The 18,030-nt window shown below is 43.0% G+C and overlaps 1 protein-coding gene and 1 long non-coding RNA gene across 2 annotated transcripts in view; one reads left to right on the top strand and one right to left on the bottom strand.

The window, feature by feature from the left end:
* Cc2d2b (coiled-coil and C2 domain containing 2B) overlaps nucleotides 1–18,030 on the bottom strand; it is an 80,845-nt gene that overhangs the window by 4,789 nt on the left and 58,026 nt on the right. Inside the window, exons 26-33 of the mRNA XM_034521319.2 lie at nucleotides 15,015–15,113; nucleotides 12,650–12,832; nucleotides 12,292–12,489; nucleotides 11,083–11,172; nucleotides 8,464–8,577; nucleotides 6,252–6,386; nucleotides 5,823–5,945; nucleotides 975–1,033 (exon numbers count right to left, since the gene is read on the bottom strand). Coding sequence (XP_034377210.2) covers nucleotides 975–1,033; nucleotides 5,823–5,945; nucleotides 6,252–6,386; nucleotides 8,464–8,577; nucleotides 11,083–11,172; nucleotides 12,292–12,489; nucleotides 12,650–12,832; nucleotides 15,015–15,113 — 1,001 coding nt within the window. The remainder of the gene's footprint in view (nucleotides 1–974; nucleotides 1,034–5,822; nucleotides 5,946–6,251; nucleotides 6,387–8,463; nucleotides 8,578–11,082; nucleotides 11,173–12,291; nucleotides 12,490–12,649; nucleotides 12,833–15,014; nucleotides 15,114–18,030) is intronic.
* On the top strand, nucleotides 3,667–5,797 carry LOC143436679 (uncharacterized). Its single transcript, XR_013106536.1, has 3 exons — nucleotides 3,667–3,783; nucleotides 5,472–5,568; nucleotides 5,662–5,797. It is a non-coding gene; the product is annotated as an uncharacterized LOC143436679 (long non-coding RNA).

Below are 18,030 nucleotides of genomic sequence, written 5' to 3'. Positions count from 1 at the left end.
AGGTGTGGACCACCCCTGCACTAGTGCCTGGTGACACCATGGCGGGAAAATGGAAAAGGGTGTAAGTTGGATCATGGGATCCTGTGAGATGATCTTTTGGGGTTGAGTCTATAGGTTGTCACAGAGAAGCTGCTGAGAGTCTCTTTTTGACTGAGTTTACAATGCAACTTCTGAGTTTATAGTATGTTGGCTGAAGCGTGCAGTGGGTATCAGTGGGGTCTGCCATCAGAGTGCTTCACCTTCTGATAATGATACAAGTGGACTCTAGGCCCTTAGATAATTCAGGTAGTTCTGGAAGCAGCTCCAACGCAAACCAGTTGGGAAACCTGTCTCTACTGTGTTTATTCCTTGTTTTCTTAAGAACTGGGAAACAAGGACTGGAGAGTGGTCCAGAGGACCCAGGTCTGATTCATAACTGCCACATGGTGGCTCACAACCATCTGAAACTCCAGTTCCAGGGGATCCAACATCCTCTTCTGGTCTCTGTGAGCACCAGACATGCATGTGGTGCACATGTCTATAGCCCCTGTGAGGCTTGACTGAAGCTTTCCATAAGGCAATGAATGTATATATTTGGGGAAGTGGGAAACATCCATAAGTGACAGTGTTGCTGGGTACTACCACTCTCCAACTGGTATGTTTTCCCACCACCATGGTCAGGGCCATTAGCCTTTATATCCTTCTAGAAAGTATTGGCTCTTGCATACCACAGGCTTATCAACTAGCTACACTGAGGATATTTCAACCATGGCTAAGGATGTACAGAGTTAACTTAGACTATCCTTGCAAGAGCTGCCTTAGTTGGTAGAAGGACCATTTATCAATGCTGACTCCAGGACTTGGTAGTTCAATGGGTCTAGGTGTTGTCATCTCTCTTTTCTTGCTTCTGCTGTTGAGTCTAATGAATGATTTGAGAGGCTGGACTAGATGATTAGAAGGTGGCTGGACATGAGATGGGAGGGAAGACACAGTACCTGCTCTTTAGATCTTCTACCATGCTTTTATTGGTATCCAAGTAAACTATTTCTTCAGGCTGAAATACAGACAGCTGAAAGTTAGGAGCAATCCTAGAGACCAGTTAAGTCCCAATTACCCCTGAAGTCCTGGGGCTGGAAAACCTGGACCCAAACTAGTCTCCCATGGAAACACAATCTCAAATTCAAAGATCACACATTTCCTTGGATTTCCACACTTCTTACTCAGCATGGGGTGGCGCAGTAAAAGAGAGCTTTCATGGGTAAAACACATTTGCCACTCTCATTTCTTTTTTAGGCAAGTATCTGGCATACTTACTGAAAGCACCAAATGATCTCACGCGCTGGTCTCTTATGCTTATGGTGACTTTGGTAAAGTTAGAGAACATGCCCTTGTTCTGAACCTCAGTTGCTTTAATCATTAGGACAGGAACAATAGTTATGCCTGCTGCTTTGGACTCTTAGAAGAATTTTAAAATGAAGCAATACATGTAAAGCCTGGCATTTATGGGATGCCCAGTAGACATCAGATAATGCTGTTACCCTCTGGCATGGTTTACAACCATTCTTCTCTGGTTCTATGTTTCTTGTAGCTGGCAGGAACCAATTCTTTGTGCCCCTATGTACCTGCATATGTGTATGCACTTAAACACACACATTCCATACTCGCATTTCCGAACCTCCACTCTGTGTACTCTATCCTATAGTAGGGGGCAATGCTCTTCATGTGTTCACTTGCTGTCCAAGGTTGGGTTTACATCTCAAGTTCCTGCCTAACCCTGCTCTAGATCCTTCTGAGAGTCACAAAGCCAGTTTTAAAGGGGCTGATTTTCAACAGTCTCTACTTTGGGTTTCTGAATGGAGGAATAAAGGCAGCTGAAGGGAGGGGGACAGGTGAGCCCCAGAGTGGAAAGAAAGTTGTGTAAAAAGGGAACACTAGAACCTATCACATTTCTAGGTCCCCAAACGGTGGCCCTACAACCAACTCCAGACATGTGAACTTGTTAAAAACACAAATTCTCAACTCTACTATCATGGCAACTGAATCAGAAACTAGGGTGAGGCCCAGTGGTCCTTGCTCTAACCAGTCCCCCAATGATTCTGGTGCATGCTGTGGTTAGACAGCTGCTATAGTAAGGAGCAGACTCAGGCCCATTGGACATGGCAGAGCACAGCAAGAAATAGAAGTCTGAACTCCAAACACCTTGAAAGAACTGCAGCTACGCTGGACAGAGCAGGGAGGCTGAATCCCTGATCTAGCACTACATACCCATGAGGCATGGATTAGTGAATCCCTCAGGTCTGAGAATGAAGCCTGACTGTGTTGACTTGGTAAATCCTGTGATGGGGTTTTGTGAGCTTTCCAATTTCACCGAAGGGACCTTTCTTTGCAAGAATTTGTGTTCTTCAAAACTTCAAAAAGGTTTCCTGTTAACCCTGGATCTGGGTGTGCTTGTGTTGCACAATGAAACCTGTATTCTTGATCATGTAAAATAGTGGTCATTCAGACAGTAGCTTATTCTGGGATGCATGTGGTAAGGCAGGAGACTGACAGGAGAGAGATACAGCACAATGGTAGTGCTTGCTTTACATATACAAAGCTCTGGGTTCAGTTTCAAGCACCATAAAATGTCAATAGAGATACAAGTCCAGCAATCATGTGCTCCTGGCACATATGTAGCAGAGAACTGCCTTGTCTGGCCTCAGTGGGAGAGGATGTGCCTAATCCTGTTGAGACTTGATGCCGCAGAGAAGGGTGATACTTGGGGGTGGGGGAGGGAACACTCAGAGGGGCAGGGGGTGAAGAACTCTTGGAGGGGGGACTGGTAAGGGTGGCAACATTTGGAATGTAAATAAATAAAACAATTTCTTTTAAAAAAAAGAGGCAAGGTCTGGTCACTTAGCTTGTCACCCACTTTCCCGAGGACCCCACCCTGCCCCCACGGAATCCCCTCTCTTCTCCTGCTGTGAGCTCCCCAAAACACATTCTTGACTTCTGCAGCAGCTCTCATCAATCCTGGTGGCTACTGCTTGAGATTTTGTTGTTGGATTTTCCTCCTTGAAAATGGAAGGTCAAAGAATAGGGGTGTCTTTTGCCTTGTGGCAGCTACATCTAACACAACACCAACAGGAAACCACCACCACCCCCCCACACACTGGACAAGAAAAAAACTAAGCAGATTAAAACAAAGCCTCGAAACAGATGACTCTCTCTCTAGGAGGCAGCAGTGCCGCAGCCACCGCTACTGTAGTTTGCACACGAAAGATAAGCACATTTCCCTTTTTCAAAAATGGCATTTCAGACAGGAAATATAAAAATACACACATATGCTTGACCTGTGTGGAGACTGTTTAGAGAATGCATGAGGAACTGACAGGCAGGGACTATTTCTGTTATTTCTTAAAAACAAGTGGGGAGACTTTGAAGGTGGAGAAACTATATCCCTTGGTATTCTTGACTTTGGCCCCTGTGACTATGCCTTTCTTTTGCTATTGTGGGTTGCCTTGAATACACACACAGTCATAGAGCATGACAGAATGGATACCTACCCAACATATGGCCACTCAGCTATAGGTAACCATTGCAGCCTTCTGTATTTGCTTAGGTTTTTACTCACTCATTTCTATCTTACTTATTATCTATTTATTTGCAGTACTGAGTATTGAACCCAGGGCTTCATGCATGATAGCCAAATGCTCTACCACTGAACTACATCATCCCTGGTCCTTACTTTAGATGAAGAAGGAGGAGGAGGAGGAGGAGGAGGAGGAAGAAGAAGAAGAAGAGGAGGACAAGATAGCACTCTAGGTATATGTTGTTCACACTAATGCTCCAGGGTCTGCTTGCATGCTACCATGCTTCCTGCCATGATGATAATGGGCTAAACCTCTGAAACTGTAAATAAGGACCCCAGGTAAATGCTTTCTCTCATAATGGTTGCCTTGGTTATGGTGTCTCTTCAAAGCAAAAGAACAGTGACTAAGACAGAAACTGGTACCGGGATAGTAAGGTATTGCTGTGACAGACCTGACCGTGCCGTTTTAGGGAGGATTGTGGAAGGACTTTGGAACTTTTGGGCTAGGAAAGCCCTTGAGTGTTAAGAGCTCCTTGGCTGTTCCATCAGAGCTTAGAAGATAAGAGTGTTGCACACAATGCAGATGAGGAAGGTCTGGCTTGTGCCTTCCAGATGTAAGCAAAGGGTTATGTGAATCATCTGTGGTGTCTGCTCAGCTGGGACCGAAGAATCAGCTGTGATTAAGAAGAGTCCAGCATCCTTGAGGTGAAGTTTTTGGAAGCTGTTTGCTCAGAGGCGGCACATGTATACTATGCTCTTTATTCTCTATGTGTACTTCTCTCTGGTATTGATCTTTCTTCCCCTCCAGTCTAAAGGTAACTTCTAACCTGCATTTGGTATTTAGCATTCCTATCAATGCCTTTACAAATCTATTGTATATAAACGTGTGTATACGTGTATAAACACATATAGCTACACAACGTTGGTTTCAGACGTCACTAAGTGCTCTTGTGCTTTGAGCATTATTTCACATCCTCTTTATTTTCCTTCCTGTAACACTTTTTCTATCCATTCTTCTTGTTATGCAGAGTTCTAGGCCAGTGTTTCTCAACCTTGGCTGGAAATTGTAATTGGGGAGCTTGAAAACCTATTGATATGATTGCTATGCAGACTCACTGATCCATCCCGAGGTAATAACGTATAGATTGAGAACTACTGCAAACTTATTCAAACATTTTCCACTGCTGTGGAAGAACTCATTGTATGAGTATTTCACAACTCATGGACTAATTTCCTAATTGGGAACTGTTTCCATTTTTTTTTTTTTTTTTTTTTTTTGCTATTTTAAATGATTCTCTGCTGACCCCTGTTTTTCTAACCTGTGCATATTCTCTAGGGCACACAGCTACATGTGTTCAATTGGTAGATCACAAGTTGAGCAAGCTCAACTTCATCATATCATCAGGCAAGCTATACCTCCACCATTGCTCTGCTTTTTGTTAACAGTTCTGTGATTACACATCTTCAAATCTTAAGTGATATTCCCCCGATTTTAAGTGAGGCTGAACATTTGAATTTCTGCTTCTATGAACTGTCTTTTGTCTGTTATTCTTTTGTGCTCTCTCTTTCCTCCTCACCACCCTCTTCCCTTTTCTCTTGGCTCACAGTTCCTACTTTATGGACTCTGTATTGCCTTCACTCTGCCACCCTGTGGCAGCTGTTTCCAGGAAGTGCTACTGATCTTGTCACAGATATGCTGAGCCATGACATTTAGATACTGGGTCAAGATGGTCTCCTCACTCCTGGACTCCAGGCCTTTCCCCTTCCATCTTATTTCAAAAGTAAATGACCAAAGCTCCTTCATTGTCTGGCTTCTGAAGGGATGCCTGCTCTAGCTTGCTGACATGGTTTTAGACTTTGCTGTCATCTTTGTTTTAACTCCACCAACTGGTACTTTTCTGTCCTGTTTTCATTCTGCAAGATAATCACTGTGGTTTGGAGTCCAGAGAAGCACTTTTATTTATCAGTTTCATACTTGATCATCACCAGACGTGAAAACCTGCACACCATCTTGAATGGTATGTGCTGTATTTCTGATGGGAATGGTTATAAGACCTAAATAACATTTGAGATGACATTCTTTTTCTCAAATTATTTTTTTTTTCCTGCAGATACAGGAAAGGCATCAAAGTCGCCCAAACATAAGCTGGATGGCAGAGAAGATTCATTTTAGGTGAACATTGCTGAGTAATTCAACAATTGGGCTATCACAACTGACAAAGACTAGAAGCAATAGTAACACTCATGCAGATACACCTGAAGGAATATTTACCTGCACACTCTGGGCTTTGGTCCCCTGAAAGTTTTTTGGAAGCAGCTGTTTCCAGAAGCTTTCTTTTGAATAGTCAAACTGTACAGCCATCGGTGTATTATTTTGTTGAATATTAAACCAGACCTATGAAAACGTTAACAAAAGGATACTGTAAGCCCACAGGAACACAAGACTACAGCGGGGAAGGATGATGCAAAATTTTACATGCTTAAGTGGCTGAAGTCAAGGGGAGGTCTGAGGGAGAAGCAGATTCCAGGGCTCTGGAAGGTCAGTATTAGCTTGGTAGTGACTGGTTTAAGGGCAAAAGATGGTCTAATCTCTGGCCCCAAAGACTAGTGGGTACCATGACTTCAAAGTTCCTGGGAGACTCTAATGTGTGCTCAGGATGACTTGAAGAAATAACTCAAGGTTTTTTATTCATATACTTACATTTTTATCATTGAACAAACAATCTACACTTTGCAAGGGACAAAATGGGTCAAACTGCTTATGGCATTGCCCTGTTGATGGATTCCAAAGCAAACACTCGCCAGTTTCTTGAGTTAATACATAAGCCACGTGGCCCTGCATAAAAAAGAAGATTCATCATATATTGTATTTGTTGACTGCCTTCTATATATAGAAATTATAATTATTCTGAGTTGTAGTTTTCTTTGGGTTTAAAAAAAATTTTTTTTGAGGCCAAGACCAACTTAACAGCAAAACAAAACCCAAACACCAACAACAAAACAAAAGTCAAAGTCAAGAAAGTTTCAGAAATCCTCAGACCCAGGTAGTATGCAGATTTAAATCTGTGAGCCAGTGACACGGTTAGAGGTTCTGTAGGGTGCACCGGTGGCAGTAAAATATGTTACTCTAACAAAATCAATAGCTATGACGACTTTCTAACACAGTCTTAAACCATCTGTGACAGGGTCACTTTTGTCTAATTCACACAAAAGGGCTGTGGGGACTCTGTTTGGTTAGCGTATACCTGGAGACTGAACACCAGGCTGAGGAAGATAAACTGGCCTAAGGCTGAGAGGGAATCACGAAAGGAGGTTAAAATCCACTAAATTAAAACTGAGAGAAAGACTTGGAACTAGAAGGTAAAGTATACAGGAAAGCAGTAATGGATAAGAAGCCTGGGGAGCATCTTAGCGGGCAAAGACACTTGCCATGGAAGGGTAGTTGGTGACCTGAGCGACATCCTGGGGACCCATGAAAAACACACAAGGAAAACTCCACAGAGTGCCCTCTGCCCTCCACATGTGTGCCTTGGCAGGTCTCTCTGCCACCTATACACATACACACTAATAATGATAATAAATATTTATTTTAAAAAGACAGTAAGCATTAGTTATGGGGCCAGTGAGGCGGCTCAGCAGGTAAAGGCCTGCTGGCCTGGCCACAGGAACCTGCGCAGGCAGAAGAAGAAAGCACTCAAGTTTTCCTATGACCTCCACGCGTGTGCTGTGGCATGTGACTCCTGAATAAGAAGTACAATTTTTAAAAGTTTTTAAATGGTTATTATTTTGCTCTACATGTATCTTCTTATGGTGTTGAGACTTTCTTGGTGGAAAAATAAATAATTCCAAGTAGTGATAACAATATTTAACATTTATTGGTTATGCTAATAGTCACACGGATTTTTCTTCTTTTAATTCACTCTCAATTCTGAAGGTAGGCATGTTTATTATACACCATCTTCAATGTGGAATCGGAGTTTAAGGGGCTAAAGTGACAGGGAGAAGAAGCATTCACTTCCGGGCAGAGGTTAACAGGACGCAGAGGCAAATAAAGCCGAGCCCACACCTAAATGAAGCTGCCAAAGCTGCTTTAAACCCAAGTCAGTCTCCACACCGCTCTGCCCAGCTTGACGTCTCTCCATCTCTATATCTCTGGCCCAGAGCACTTGCTCATCAATACTGTGCCTCTCGGAAGTGAAGGGGAGGCTTCACCCCAAACCACCAACTGAGGTGGAATTTGCCTGCTGCCTGCTATGGAGTTCCTTTCTGGATCAAATGACAGTTATTTATTGAGATTTTATTAGTGCCACCTACTGGCACTTACAACCAGAGTAGTGGATCAAATGGGACATTAATAAATTTGACAAACAATAAGCTACGGCAAGGGATCTTGTGAAATAAGTCATATTATAGTAACAACGGGGGGGGGGGGGGGGGAAAAAAGGCAAGACCGGAAATGCTGAAACATGGCCAGGTATCCATGTTGGTCCTGAAGCAGGGAGGGATATCTTCAGAAGTAGAATGTAAAGTGTTAAAGCCTGGAGAAGCAGAAAAGACACCATTAGAGTGTTGTTCGAGCCTTACAATGTAGTTTCTGAAACCGGATGGAGGTGGTGGGTGAGAACGGCTACTGCGCCATGCACGGGATGCTGCATGACCTCTGACCTCATTCACTGCACATTCGCCACAAACAGCTGCTGTGCTAAGAGGGGATTTAATATTCCCGGAGTCCATGTCAAGAGCACCATTTTACAAGAAGAAAAGTAAAATCTGCTGTTTGCACTGCAGAAGTGTTGGTGCACCAGCGTTACCCTCGAGTCTCAGAAGCCTGTCCACGGAGTTCTCTGGTTAGCGGGAAGTCTACCAGACACGCAGCTTAACTCTGGTTGAGTTCACACATTTCCGGCACTTACTTCTAGTACTGAGGTTCCCAGGATCACCAATGCCTTCTTCCCGAAGTACAGAAAGAAATTACAGAGAAGTACGGCGTGCTCTTCTTTATTTCCAATGGCCAAACTAATACAGCACTGGGCAAAGAAAAGGAACAAGAATAACACAGTGTATTCTAAAAGGAGGGGGAGATGAAGAGGAGAGGGGAAAGAGAAAGCTGAGTCCAGGAAGTGAGATGTTCAGAGCCTTACACTCCCTGCAATCCACCTTATCAGGCTGCTAATACAAAAGCAAAGCGGAGAGCTCTGGCTTTGATAAGACGTAAGAAGAGAATATTAACTTGGAACACCAGGCCACTCTGATAATGGGACAGTTGATATGAATAGTATATAGAGTGGCTGGCCAGACAATTTATATCCAAAACATTTCATTGGAGACAAATATACTGCCCTGAGCTTCCAAGGGAGCATATCAGATAAGGAATCACACAGGATCTCGGGGAAAATGGTATTTTGGGCCTTGGGGCTACAGTCTGTCCTGTACCAGTACAGTATTTGACTCAAAGAAAGGAAGAGATACAAGTTAAATGATGTCCAATTAGGAAGCACAATAGAAACTCCTTACCCCACAGAGCTAGACAGATGAGCTGCAGGTAAGAGATCAAACACAGGACACTGAGTAAGTGTATGACAAATAGGAATGGATACAGCAGGAAAGGCAGCCTGGTGGCCTGTGGTCGCATCAATGTAAGCATGTTTTGTTTGGTCCTTAGCCATTTTTTTGTGTATTGTTGTTGTTATTGTTTTGAGTCCCTGTCTGTCCTAGAACTCACTATGTAGACCAAGCTGGCTTCAAACTCAGAGATATTTGCCTACCTCTATCTCCTAAATGCTGGGACTAAAGGCATATGCCACTTCTCCCTAGAATTTTTTAAAAGAAAACTTTTGTGTAAAATTTTAGATTTCTGGCTTCTGTTGAAAAGCATTCTGACTGTCCATTAGCAACATCGGGACGACATGTTCAAGTGGCAGCTGTCAGGCCTCTCGGGCTGTCCAAATACCCAGAAATGAGCTCACACCGGACTGTAAGATTTCTGGCACTAAGATAAAAGCCAGAATTTTTCAGGAACTTATGAAACTAGTTTCCTTCTACCAAAAGGAGTCATTTCCCTTTCTTCCAGTAGAAGGGACACGTGGCTACCTGTGGTGTCTGCCAGCATATCAAAGTCCATGCTGGCCTCTGTTCCCTCAGCATCACAAGCACCTGTTACACATTGTAAAGTCCATGCTGGCCTCCTAGGCCTCCTCAGCCCCTCCTCTACACCCCCCCCCTCCAGCTCATGGGCTTCCCTCCCCGTTGCCATTCAGCCCAGCTATTCCCACTATCCTCTCTGTTACACACACTCTCTCTCTAGCTCTTGCTGTCCACATTCCCTCTCTCTCTCCCTCTCCCCATCTCTTATTCCCACTAACTCTCTCTGTTTCACTGTTTTCTCTCTCTAACGACTGCTATTCTCTCTCTCTCGCAGATAGCCCTGGCTGTGCCCAGTCTGCTGGCCATGTTCATTCTACTTCTTTTTCTTTCTGCCCTGGGCTCCTTCAGGCAGCTCTGTCTGTCCTCTCTTTTAAATCTCCAACAAAACAGCTAACCATATCATGGAGCAGTTGGTCGTGTCAGCAGTTTCTTTACTGTGCCCACTGGGATACAGTAGCAATCTGTTGATAAGTGGCAGTGATAACAGGCAGGTGAGACACATGCTTTCTGGTTCATGACAGCCTGGAGAGAGAGAGAGAGAGAGAGAGAGAGAGAGAGAGAGAGAGAGAGAGAGAGAGAGAGAGACAGGGAGATGGGGTGGAATGAGGAGGCAGTGAGCTTCCGGTAGCAACTGTTTGTTCATCAGCATGGAGACGTCTTATGAGAGCATAACAAGAGATACAATCACACCAGTGTGCCCTGGCTGCACCTGACACTAGATGACAGGGTTCAGAGAGAGCGTAATACTGCACTGCTGACATTCCCACAGAAAAGAAATATTCATGAAAAATTACTTTGACATTTGAATAGAAAAATCATCTTAATGACTTATTTTCATAAATGATTATGGAGCAGGAAAGTATACACAAATTATTAAATACTTTCTGTTGTGAGGTATCTACCAGAAAAGACTGCTAGGACACGGGTTTAAGCTGATAGAAAGCATTTATAAGCTGGCCAGCTACTAGACTGAATGCTTGGCATCCCAGTGTCATCCTGAGCCTTTTTAAGGATGAGCTTTAAGCACAAAAACCATGTTCTGGGTCGACATAGTTCAGTTAAGAAGAATAGTTAGCCAGAGTCAGAACTACAAAAGCCAAAAGACAAGGTTAGTATATTTAGAGGCTTTATTAGAACTATGGACTTTGAAGGATTAGGCCTTTGTTTTAGTTTTGACAGGTGGTGCTATGTGCTGAGTTTTACAGCCTGAATAGCCGGCCCTTCCATCATGGAGTCAGTTGTGCTAAGGTCTCAAGGCCTGCTAAGGTCTGGGGCCCTGTTCCATTCTCATATTTCACAAGGCAGAATACTACATATGAAGTGCTACCTTAAGAGGAAAGACAAGTGACACATAGTATACATTTTAACTATAAAATGTTGTTTCTTACCTCTGATGTCATCCATATGTCAGAACCATCATTTTCATCCAACGTCTCTGCCGCAAAAGGAATCAGAGATACAAATCGGGCGATGAGGTCCTGGAATAATAGTAACTGACACTCACTGAGCATGCTCACTGTCCAGCACAGCACTTTATAAGTATTATCTCTTCCAGAGCACACTACAGGTCTCTCAGGGGACAGAAAGAACAAGCTTAGATCCATAAAATAACTTGCTCAGAGTCACAAAGGTTATATGCTATGTGAGCCTCTTGGGATTGGGCCCAAACAGCCTGACCCAGAGACTACTTGTCTGGCATTGTGTTTTACTGTAATAAATTATTACAATTTAAAAATACTATAACTGCATCAACATTAAATGTGTACTTTATAACTGGTCAGCATTTTTTTTAAAGGTGAGAAACAATGAAGACTTGACTTGCTTTTAGTTCAACATCTTTCTGAACTCCTTTTCTTATAAACTTGCAGAAGCTGCTGTAGCTAGAAACAGAGAGAGAGAGAGAGAGATGTGACCTGCTTCCTCCAACACAAGTTAAACTGTGGATAGCCCCTTCCCATCAGAATGTGGCAGACTAAGACACAGAGGCCAGAAAGGAGAGAGAACAACACACAGGAAGTTCTTTGACATTCAAAGTGATGTGTAACAGGTGCCAATTATGCACAGCTATGACATTTTGCACTAATGACTTCATGCAGTTACATCCTGTGCCCTACTCTGCTCAACAAGTGCCTGAGAGAACCCTTAGCTCCAGGACAGTGGGCCCTAAGACTGACAGGCAGGAAGAAACCATGACAGAAACACAGAGTGCAGTGGAAAGCAACCTACCTGAATTTGGGCATTGAATTTTTAGGTCAAAGGGTCCATTTAAGAGAGCGTTATAACTCACAAATGACATAAATTCTCCAAGGACAAACAATCATCTAGATTGATCCCCAAATAAAAGATACAACAGAGCCCAGTGGTAGTGGTGCACATCTTTAATCCCAAACTCAGGAGGTAGAGGCAGGAAAATCTTTGTGAGTTTGTGGCCAGCCTGGTCTACATAGCAGATTCCAAGACAGGCCAGGGCTACACATAGAAATACACACACACACACACACACACACACACACACACTACTCTTGATTCTTTATAGGTTCTCTATAATCTCAATGAAACTGCTAAAAACAGTAACTGAAAGAAAAATTGTCACTCACAAGTGTTGCATTTGAGTCATGAAGAAATATATCCAGAAGTTGCTGAGGTGGATTCAATGCCTTGATGTATCTTGTGACTAAGATGTGCATCCCTTCACCATTAAAAACAGTCGCCACGACTCTTCGGTTGGGAAACATGGCTTTACAGTTCCTGGTAAAAGTCTGTGCTCGCTGTAAAATGTCTATTTGGTCTGAAAACTAGAATCAGATTAAAAATAGCTCAATACCATGCCTTCCCCCTTACAAAATAGGGAAAAGCCAGTGTTTCCTTCTGGTAAATTTGAAATTCCCACTGATCTTTAAAACAGTTTACACTTTTTGGATGATCTGTTTCAGAATAACTCAGCATGAGACCTACCTCATCGACTTTTGGATTGCACGTGACATATGATATCTGAGGTTCAATTGTAGCAAAAATGTTTAGGAAGGTACATTCTTTTGGGTTCTGTCCACTGCAGTCTTCTCTAGGAGGGACGTAAGTGTTACTCCAGGTGTACCCAAGCAAAATGGGTGGGATGTTCACTTGAAATGTCCCACTAATCTGAAAGAGCACAGGGTGAGAATCAGCTAAACCTATTCCCAGACCAGTCTTCTTCCCAGGAGAGCCTTAGCTTCCACATGGATATAGGTTTCTGCCGGAGAATGACCAGGCTCTCTGAAGTAATCAAGGGATACTCTTGACACCTTAGGTCAAGATGTCCAATATGTGTTACTTGAAGAGAACAAGAGTAAGAATGGGTGAAGCAATGAATCCAGATAGCACACCATCTATCTGGGATGAGGGATGAGAGCTCTCAGAAAATCTACTGTAAAAGAGGCTGGAGGGATAGTTCAGTAGTTAAGAGTGCTGCTCTTCCCGGGACCTCAGTGCTCATGTTGGGTGGCTCACAACAGCCTGCGACTCTAATTCCAGGGGATTTAATGCTCTCATCTGGACTTAAGTGCACATACCCACATGTATACAGAACCCAAAATAAAATAATTCGCAAACCGAGAAAAATCTAGTTTAGACTCAATGAAGATGCTGAGAAGTCATGTTGCCTTGTGCATTTGAATCTGGAGTGGGAGGGAAATGTAAGGGCAAGCCCCATAGCCCTGAGTATGAGTGTGGAAACGGAGATCGTGAGTGTCCACAAGAAAGTTTGGGGGTGGTAGTGAATCATAATGACACCAGCAGCCCTCACTGTGTGCAAGAACCTTTCACTGTGTACACAGTATACATTCTGTGAAAATGGCTACTGCCCTTACCTTTATTTAAAGTATTAAAGTTGAGGTTCAGAGAGCTGATGTAATTTGTGAAAGATCATAGAACTGATGAATATCGGAGGCAGGATTGTAATCCAGCCTTCGCCATCTTTGAAGCCCACACTTCGTAACTACCTGTCTGTCATACAGCCTGGTCTGAGGCAGGTAGAGGTCTGTGGAGATTTGCAAGTATAGCAAACCCTGTGCCTCTGATCACCTGGATCTCTTTGTCAGTAATGCGTTCTATCATGGCCCCATGTGATTGTCCATAACATCTTTCTATCTTCCAACTACTATTTATAATTTCCTCTTTAAAAAAAACGCAACAGTTTCAGTTGGTACCATGACAGAAGGGCTGTGGTCACATCAATAAAATGCAAGCAGAAGTCTGCGTGGTTGGAGAACTTCTTCCCTGACATGGAGACTGGCCATCTTGTTTCTCCCTGCCTCCTGTCATGGCACAGCTATGAAGCTAGAGTTGTAGTGAACAGTTTGCAACTCTGAGGGCAAAGAGGACAGTGGAGCAGAAGGAATAAGATAGCTTGGGTGCTTGGTAATGTCCTGGAGCAGCTGGCCCGGAGCATCTGAACTTCTTTCCTGGAGAGGTTAAGTAGACCCCTGACTTATACAGCTGTGGTTGGTTTTTTCTGTTACACCTGGCCTAATCCAGTCCTAATAAGTGATTCCTTTTTACTCAAATGGCCTCAAGTGCTTGTGAAATTCATTAAAATACTTACTTCAAACAGTCAAACAAAAAAGGGGAAACAAAGTCACGGAAACATTCTTCTCTTACCTACCACCAAACTCTCAAAGTCTCCATTGCCCCGGCAGCCCAGGCACAGCGAGGTCCTGCTGCTCTGTACCCTCAGAGAACCCATCCCGTACCACCACAGAAACACTATAGCATCTCACACTGCACCAAAATGAAATTCACTTCTGACTCTTCAAATCCTCAGAGTCTGGCAGAGCTTCTGGGATTTTGGGTACCCTGCGTAAGATCTTTCCATAAGTAACTGAGCCTACAGTGGAGGAGCCCAGACCAGAGTTTCATACTTGCTGGTCATGCTGGCTTGTTGCCGCTGTGGAATCCAACAGTTGAGCCCCGCCCCTAGGTTCTTGCAGAATTCAGTCTCATCGACAACCTGACATAACTGATAAGCAAGGCTGGAAAGATGAAACTCTTGGTACCTGAATCTGGCTTTACAAAGGCCTTCATGCAAATACAAATTTTGCTTTAAGATTTAGGATCAGCTATTTTATTCTATCTCTTTAAACACTTTAAAAATGCAAGAAATAAGTTTATGGGTATCTCCTAGAGATGGTCACACCCTGCAAGCCCTCTCAGACCCCACAGTGCTTGGTAATAGTTACTAACCTTCTAACCTGGCAGTAACAGAATCTGACTCAAAAACACCAGAAAGTGCTCTTATTAGACAGAAACGAATCTTGGGGTAATTAGCAGAGAACTTTTTTGTTACCTCAGGCTGCTGTAGAAGGGCTGAGAAAGGGAAGCTGATGGAGCCGAGCCAGTTCTTTTGTATGTATGAGTGAGCACTGCAGCTCTTGAGACAATGATCCTATTAAAGCAAATATAAGTTAAACTCAAAGAAATGTTTCCTATAGGATGAATACTTTTACAAACTCTAGGTAACTATGACAAATCAATATTTTTCTTTTTTGTTCTCTCTCTCTCTCATCCCCTGTCTCTCTCTCTGTGCATGTATGTGTGCATGAGTGCATTGCGAGCATGTGCGTGTGCATGTGTGCGTGTGTGTGTGTGTGTGTGTGTGAGAGAGAGAGAGAGAGAGAGAGAGAGAGACAGAGAGAGAGAGAGAGAGATATCTTGGTGCAGTTTATATGCCTATCTCATAGTGTGTGTGTGTGTGTGTGTGTGAGAGAGAGAGAGAGAGAGAGAGAGAGAGAGAGAGAGAGAGAGAGAGAGGTATCTTGGTGCAGTTTATATGCCTATCTCATAGTGCTGTGTGTGTGTGTGTGTGTATGTGTATGTGTGTGTGTTGTATCTGGATGCATTTTGCATGCCTGTCTCAGTGGGTGTTCTCTTTCACTCTCTCTTACTCCTTTGAGGCAAGGTAACTGAGACTGACCTTGAACTGTGCTGGGAGTCTGACCCGGAATCACCATACCTAGCTACAAATTTTATTTTTAAGATAGCCAGTTTGACGACTTGTTTATATCAGTTAGTGTGGGTCAGGAGGAGGCAGATTCTCCAAGAGTCAGTTTAACATTTTCAAATGCTAACATTTCAGCACGCAATCCTTACAAATCAAAATAACCCTTTCCTCTTTGTCTTAGGATGTGACTTCTTTGTAACCTAGCTTGCCCAATGGCAAGTGTCCTATTAGGGTCTGTTAAGGGCAGCCATAGAGAGGGACCAGCGACTCCATGAAACTGGAGACTAGGAAGCAAATGATGATTGCTTATGCAACTAAATGATGCAGCTAAAAGTTAAAACTAGAGGTTTATACTGGAACCTCTCAAACATTTAAAAATGTAAAAGCATAATATTTAAAAGTCAGAGACTAAGGAAGAATATATAATTAAAAACATACACAGAAAATAATACAAGTTAAAAATAGTAGGTACTCAGAAAATATGCAGACCAAGATGGTTTGAAGATGATGTCATAATTTAAGGATGTTTCTATCCTTCAGGGCAAAATAAACAAACAACCCACCCAAATAAATAGATACTGAACACATTTGCCCAAATAAACTTAGAAATCCTGGTCACAAGTACATTAGAAGAATATAATAAAACTCCAAGCAGAAATAAAACAGAAAACAGAGTGAAGTATAAAAATTCAAATAGTTGGCGATTTTTCAAAAAAATTGAGAAGTTCCATGAAATTCTAAATTTCAGGCCCAAGGGCCAGAGGAGGAGAAAAAAACCAAGAACATTAACTAGTTATCAAGACACAGGCTAAACAGAACCCAGGCTGCTCCAGCGTATCAGCAACAAGTGCTGGCCATCCTGCTGACAAGGACCCATGCAGAAGCAAGTCTCTCTGGTTACGGACTATCCTCCTGCCTCAGCTTTTCCTGCTTTATGTAAACTCACTCCTCTCATCTACAGCCAATGTAAGTCCAGTGTAAGTGGTTTATGCTCTCCTAAGCCACATTTTTATAGGTCTTCTTATTTGCAACTGCTGTCAGGCTTTGCTGCTGGCAGCGGAGGGATCTTGCCCTGGGACCTCATCCTTGGGACTGGAAGCTGTGATAAGCTCCCCCACCTTCATTTCAGAGCTCTTTGATCTCAAAGAACGTGGGTGTCCCTTCCTTTGGGAGACTACGGTAGACGAATTATGAGTTCTACGTCAGTCTGAACAGCAGGTTAAGATCTCTTTAAAAAAAAAAAAAAAACAAAAAAAACAAAAACAAATGCAAGGGGCTGGAGAGATTGCTCAGTAGTCAAAAGCACATGCTGCTCTTCCAGGCTCTGAGTTCAGTTCCCAGCACCCACACCAGGTTGCTTACAACCATCAGTAACTCACTAACTCCAGTAACTAACTCAGTCCAGCTTGAGGGGAGCCGACATCCCGCTGGCTTCGGCACGTGAACGCTCATGGGCACAGGAGTAAATAGTAACATAAATCTTTTTAAAAACAGACACAGACAATGTAATCAGAAGAAAACAAAGCACTTGGGCGAAGTGAGAAATGACAAGAGGCTAACAGAGTATTAGAGACTGTAAGACACTGCCAGTGATGTGCTAATGATGTGAAGTCTTTCAAAAGAATCTTTTCTTCTTTTTCCTTTCTTCCCATCTGTCCCATCCCTCCACGGAACTCTCCACCACCCCTTCCTCCTTCTGCCCTCCTCCTTCCCTAAGCATTTAAACCATCATCTGAATGCTGGATTCATTTACATTCGTTCTATGTCTATCTGGTTTATGTCATAGTTGTAGTTGTATGTAGTCCAGGCTCCAAGCCTGGAGTGCCTAATCCAGCTCCAAATGCTGTTGGCAACAGCTCTGCCACCCCTAGTGTTGAAAATCAGTATTGTGTCTGTGAGGCTTGTAAGTCCTCAGGGTTCTGTTAACACATAAGCTAACAAAGCGGGGGATCTGTGGGGAGTAAAGATTTGATAACAGGAAAATAATACAGGAGAAAGGAGCCTTTTAGGAAGAGAAGAGTGAGAAATAACAACCCAACCTGTCTTTCAAATGGGGGCTTGCTGCTGTGGGACGTTCTCCAGAGAAGATTGCCTGGACATGGGTGTGAGCCAATAGAAAATCTAACAGTCAGTGACTACACAGCATGTTAGGGATCCATCTCAGTGTAGCCCTGAACCTTTTTTAGGATGAGCTTTTAAGAGCAAAAAAAAAAAAAAAAAAAAAAAAAAAAAAAAAAAAAAAAAAAAAAAAAAAAAAAAAAAACCCATGTCCCAGGGTTGATATACTTTAGTTAACAAGAACAGTACTCAGTGTAAATCCTTGGATGTAAGCCATTAAGAATTTGCTATTTTAATGCCTTAC

This window comes from Arvicanthis niloticus, chromosome 1, assembly GCF_011762505.2.
Source record: "Arvicanthis niloticus isolate mArvNil1 chromosome 1, mArvNil1.pat.X, whole genome shotgun sequence".
Taxonomy (NCBI): domain Eukaryota; kingdom Metazoa; phylum Chordata; class Mammalia; order Rodentia; family Muridae; genus Arvicanthis; species Arvicanthis niloticus.
This window is presented reverse-complemented; position numbering and strand designations above follow the sequence as displayed.